General features: G+C 42.2%; 1 protein-coding gene and 1 non-coding gene across 2 annotated transcripts in view; one reads left to right on the forward strand and one right to left on the reverse strand.

Moving 5' to 3' along the window:
• LOC103201934 (cytochrome P450 4A11-like) overlaps positions 1-1166 on the reverse strand; it is a 75912-nt gene extending 74746 nt beyond the window's left edge. The window contains exon 1 of the mRNA XM_007946703.1: positions 972-1166. Coding sequence (XP_007944894.1) covers positions 972-1166 — 195 coding nt within the window. The remainder of the gene's footprint in view (positions 1-971) is intronic.
• Positions 1167-4113: 2947 nt separating this feature from the next.
• Positions 4114-4186, forward strand: TRNAF-GAA. Its single transcript has one exon. It is a non-coding gene; the product is annotated as a tRNA-Phe (tRNA).
• The last annotated feature ends 1687 nt before the right edge of the window (positions 4187-5873 follow it).

Genomic DNA, 5873 nt, shown 5'->3' on the forward strand with positions numbered 1-5873 from the left:
GGCCGACTCGGCGGCACATAACAACAACAACAACAACAACAAGAGGAGTACCAGTAGAACTGACTCCACAGCGTTTCCGTGACTTTGAACTTTCAGAAGCAGATGGGAAGATCTTTCTTTCAAGGCACCTCTGTGTAGGTTTGAACCACTGACCCTTCCATTAGTAGTCAAACACTTAACCATTTGCACCACCCAGGGATTCACCACATTAAGTTTGTGTCCTAAACTTAATCCCTTCTGTGTCTTATAAAAATGTAAAAGAGAGTGATGATACACATGGGGGGATGTTGAGGAAGTTCTCAGATGCCAGGTGATGGTACATCTACAAGGCAACCAAGGAATGCCAGTGAAAACAAGAACTAAAGAAGCTGAAAGAGACAAGGATCTTGGCCTAGAGCTGAGACATATGCAAAAAGAGATAAGGAGAGAGAGAGGGAGGGAGGGACGGAGGAAGGGAGAACTTAGATCTGTTGACAATCTTAATTCAAACTGCTGGGTTTTCCAAAATTGTAATAAAGTAAATTGCTGTCTTTAAGCCACGCACTGGTGTTTTTGTTACAGTAGCAATAGGTAACTGAGACATGAAATTGAGTAACTGGCAAGAAGAGGGAGCTAGAAGCCTTATTCTTTGAGAACGAATAGGTGAGGCTGTTGGAGTTGCTCAGACTGGAGAGGAGGAGACTCAGAAAGGAAAGATCATCTTCCTCCAGCCCTGCAGAGTGGTCAGGACAGACTTCAGGTCTACACAGGAAGGAATTTCTGAGGGAGCTGATCATGGCTAGGACAAGCTTCTTATGAGGCAGTGATCTCCCTGTTGCTGGGAGTGAGAAGCTGACACCTGAGAGGTGAGCTAGACTTACGTGGGGAGGCAGGTTCAGGTTCACATAACAAGACTGTCGATGGACTTGTTGACCATGTTCTTAGCTCAGACCCTCCCTGCTGTCCCACTGCCCTCACTCTCTCATTCCTACCTCATGCTGGTGTCCGAAGAGCCAGTGAGAGGGAGGCGCTGGGAACTGCTTCAGGGCTTTGAGTAGCCATTGCCTGCGCAAGTAGAACTGGGCTGCCTTGAGCAACAGCAGAACCAGGCCAAGCAGAGAGGCCACTTGTAGAAGCCCAAAGATACCACCCAGGAGTCCAGTGTAGCTCAGCATGGAGACACTCATGGTGCAGCTGCTTCTGGATCACTGACTGTCTATCTGACTGTCTCTGAATGCCTTTTACCACCTTTGAGCAGTTCTAGGGAGGATGTCCCTCCCACCGGTGGGGAGGGGGAAGAGTGAGAGCAGAGCTTAACAATTGGCCACTAGGATTGCCTAATAGTGAAGGATCCACCTTGGGAAAGAGTGGAAGAAAAGTTTTATCAGTGGACTGTGATAACATCCATTTACATATACAGTTATCCCCCTTTAGTTTCCTCATCAAATACATAATGAGCATCTACTATGTCTTGGTCAGCATGCTGTTGTTGTTGTTATGTGCTGTCAAGTCGGATCCGACTCATAGCAACCCCTCCTTGGGTTTCCAGAGCTCCCGTGTGTTGGTCAGGATGCTAGGTGGTGGAAAAAGGCTGCAAGAAAAGATTAATGACCCCTGAATTCAAGGATTTCACAGTTTAGTTTACCTGTGTTTCAGTAGACATGCTGGTTTATTAGGAGCTCTGGTAGCACAGTGCCTAAGGCAGTTGACTGCTAACCAGAAGGCTGGCGGTTCAAACCCACCAGCCACTCCTCAGAAGGAAGGTTGGACAATCTACTTCCATAGTGATACAGTCTCGGAAACCCAAGGAGGGGTCGCTATGAGTCAGGTCTGACTTGATGGCACATAACAACAACAGCTGGCTTATTATTACTCCTATTTTAAAGGTGAGAAGCTGACAGTCAAAGAGGTGAAGTTATATTGCCAGAGTAAGACAACTAATGAGAATCTGAGATGAAATTAGAATCATTTCTGTTCTATGCCAAAGCTACCTACACCCGCGACCTCTGCAAAGTTCCCAGTACATTCCACTCCATTAGTCATTCCTGACCTGGAGTGACTGTGCTGGGAGAACAGAGCACTGGACTTAGGCTCAGGAGGCCCAAGACCCAGGTCCAGACTCACTGCTAATGAAGCCAGCAATTTAAACTCTCTGAGCCTTCCTTCCTTCCTTGTTGAATGGGATGTCCACAAATTTTTCTTAAACTCCCAGTCTAGTGAGTAAAGGCAGAAAAATAAATTAGTAAAATAAAACATGATAAGAGCTGTCTTGGAGGAATGGTCAGCAGGCTGGTACCATTCAGCAAAGCAGCAAAGCAGCAAAGCAGCAAAGCAAACTAAAGTATGGGGCTTTGAAGGATGAGTAGGAGTTAACCAAGTGCTAAATTGAGGGATTGACCTCAGCTAAACCGTAATGATCTCAAGTGAATGAGTAAAGAATAAGGGTACACGAATCTTCAATTCTTCCTCCCCCTCTTTTTAATGATTATCCCTCCCACAGTCAAATCCAAGGTCCAGAATTCAGAAATTAAAACAAAACATTTCAAGAATTCCTTGGAAGTCAGCTCTCCAATGGCACAATTTCCACCTCACCTAACTCTTACACATCTACACTCTAACACAAAACACCCTCTTCCTTTGCCTCCCTGGTGTCAGGCAATTCATTGCACAACCCATGGGTCAGAGTTATTTGCCTTTCTCCATAAATCCTTGACCCCTGTCCAAACCAAAGAACAGCAAGGTATAAAGGTATGTAACTGCTCATATATAGCCACTGTGACCTTTCCATCCTTCCCCCAGATCTCTGTCCCTCCTCTTTTCCCAAACCCGCCCCCAGTTCTGCAGTTATTCTCAGTTCCCCTCTTCCCCTAATCCCCTAGAAGGAATTTAAACTTGATTTTTTAAAAATGTATGTTGTTCTTCAAAACATACCAAGTCAACCATTTCAACATGTATAATTCAATGACATTGACTACATCCCTTGATTTGTGCAAACTTTTTCACCCTCCTTTTCTGAGTTGCTCCTCCCCACTAACTTAAACTCACTGCCCTTTAACATTATTCCTATGCAATCTTTTTCATGTTACTGTTGTCACTTTGATTTCAGATGTTGTTGCTGTTGTTATGTGCCATCGAGTTGGACCCGACTCATAGCGACCCCTCCTTGGGTTTCCAAGGAAGTATCACTATGGAAGTAGATTGCCCCATCTTTCTTCCGAGGAGTGGCTGGTGGGTTTGAACCACCAGCCTTCTGGTTAGCAGTCAAATGCCTTAGGCACTATGCTACCAGAGCTCCCATATAGATAGTTCTTAAAGAGTGTAAAGCTCAAGGTAGACCATTCTTTACTAGTTAAGCTAAAGTAGTGTGTGGCTTTAAAAAAACTTCAGTGGATATTTTTGGTTTAAGTTTGAAAGATTATTTCAGGAAAATAGTTTCAGGGGTCATCCAGCCTCCATGATTCCAGAAAATCTGGTTGTTGGGTGCTGTTGGGTCTGTTCCAACACATACGGACCCTATGTACAACAGAGGAACACACTGCTTAGTCACGTGCCATCCTCCCAATCATTCCTATGCTCGAACCCATTGTTGCAACTACTGTGTCAATCCATCTAGTTGAGGATCTTCTTTTTCACTGACTCTCTACCTTACCCAGCATGATGTCTTTCTCTAGGGGCTGGTTCCTCCTGACAACACGATCAAAGTACAAAATACAAGTCTGGCCATTCTAACTTCTGAGGAGCATTCAGGCTGTAGCTCTTCTAAGACAGATTTGTTTTGTCATATATACAATATTCTTCACCAATACCACAGTTCAAATGCATCATTCTGTGGTCCTTCTTATTCATTGTTCAGCTTTCAAATGCATATGAGGCAATTGAAAATACTATGGAATGGGTTAGGCACTCCTCAGGCCTCAAAACGGTATCTTTGCTCTTTACACTTTAAGGAGGTCTTTTGCATCAGATTTGTCCAATGCAACAAGTGGTTTGATTTCTTGATTGCTGTTTCCATGAGCATTGACTGTGGATCCAAGTAAAATGAAATCCTTGAAACTTTCAAACTTTTCCTATTTATCATGATCATGCTTATTACTTAAGTTGTAAGGATTTTTTTTGTTTTATGTTGAAAAGGGTGCTGGAATAGCTCAGTTGGGAGAGCGTTAGACTGAAGATGTAAAGGTCTCTGGTTCAATCCCGAGGTCTAGCAGTTTGTAATGTTTGGGAAGCTCTGGTGGCATAGTGCCTAAGGCATTTTACTGCTAACCAGAAGGCTGGTGGCTCAAATACACCAGCCATTCCCAGGAAGAAAGGTTGGGCAATCTACTTCTGTAGTGATATGGCCTTGGAAACCCAAGGAGGGGTCGCTATGAATCAGACCAGACTCGATGGCAGTGAGTTGCTTTTTTTTTTTGGTTTATGTTGAAATATAATTCTAACTAAAGGCTGTAGTCTCTGGTCTTCATCAGGAAATGTTTCAAGTCTTCTTAACTTTCAGCAAGGTAATTTCATCTGCATAATACAGGTTTTTAATGAATCCTTCAATCTTGATGCTCTGTTCTTGTTCATGTTGTCTAGCTTCTCAGATTTTTTTTTGCTCAGCATACAGATTGAATAAATATGGCGAGAGGGTACAACTCTGACATACACCTTTCTTGATTTTAAACCATGCAGTATCCTTTTGTTCTGTTTGAATGACTGCTTCTTGGTCTATGTATGGGTTCTTCGTGAGCACAATTGAGGGTTCTGGAATTCTCGTTTCTCACAATGTTATCCATAAATGGTTGCAATCCACACAATCAAATGCCTTTGCATACTCAATAAAACACTGGTAAATATCTTTGTGGTATTCTCTGCTTTCAGGCAAGATCTATCTGATATTAGCAAGGATATCCCTCATTCCACGTCCTCTTCTGAATCAGGCTTGAATTTCTGGCAGTTCCTTGTCAATGTACTCCTATAACAGTTTTAAAGTTATAGTTAGCAAAATTTTACTTTCCTGTGAGATTAGGGATACTGTTAAATAATTTCCACATTCCATTAGATCACCTTTCTTTGGAATGAATGCAAATAGAGATCTCTTCCAGTAGGTTGACCAGGTGATTGTCTTCCAGATTTCATGGCATAAATGAGTAATTGCTTCCAGCATTGCATCCATTTGTTGGAACATCTCAATGGGCATTATGCCAATTCCTGGACCTTTGTTTTTACCCAATTCCTTCAATGTAGCTTGGATTTCTCCCTTTAATACCATCATTTGTTGATCATATCTACCTCCTGAAATGGTTGAATGTTGACCAATTCTTTTTTGTACAATGACTCCCATCTTCTTTTGATGCGTCCTGCATCATTCAATATTTCACCCATAGAATCTTTCTGTACTGCCACTTAAGGCTTGAATTTTTAACAGTTCTTTTAACTTGAGAAATGCTGAGCATGCTTTTCTTCCCTTTTGTTTTTCTAACTCTAGTTCTTTGCACATTTCATTTACTTTTTCTTATTGGGCTGCCTTTTGAAATCTGATCATCTCTTTTACTTAATCATTTCTTCCATTCACTTGAGCCACTCTCCATTCAAGAGCAAGTTTCAGAGATTCTTCTGACATCCACTTTCGTCTTTTCTTCCTTTCATGTCTTTTTAATGAGTTTTTGCTTTCTTCATGTATGATGTCCTTAATTTTACCCAACAACTCATCTGGTCTTTGGTCAGTGATGTTCAACACATCAAATCTATCCTTCAGAAGGTCTATAAAATCAGGTGGGATTTACTCAAGGTGATATCTTGGCTCTTGTGGACATGTTTAAATTTTCTTTGTGGTATTCTCTGCTTTCAGGCAAGATCTATCTGATATTAGCAAGGATGTCCCTCATTCCACTTCCTCTTCTGAATCCAGCAAC

Source organism: Orycteropus afer, unplaced genomic scaffold (genome assembly GCF_000298275.1).
Source record: "Orycteropus afer afer isolate SDZICR_OR568_19922 unplaced genomic scaffold, OryAfe1.0 scaffold00169, whole genome shotgun sequence".
NCBI classification, from domain to species: domain Eukaryota; kingdom Metazoa; phylum Chordata; class Mammalia; order Tubulidentata; family Orycteropodidae; genus Orycteropus; species Orycteropus afer.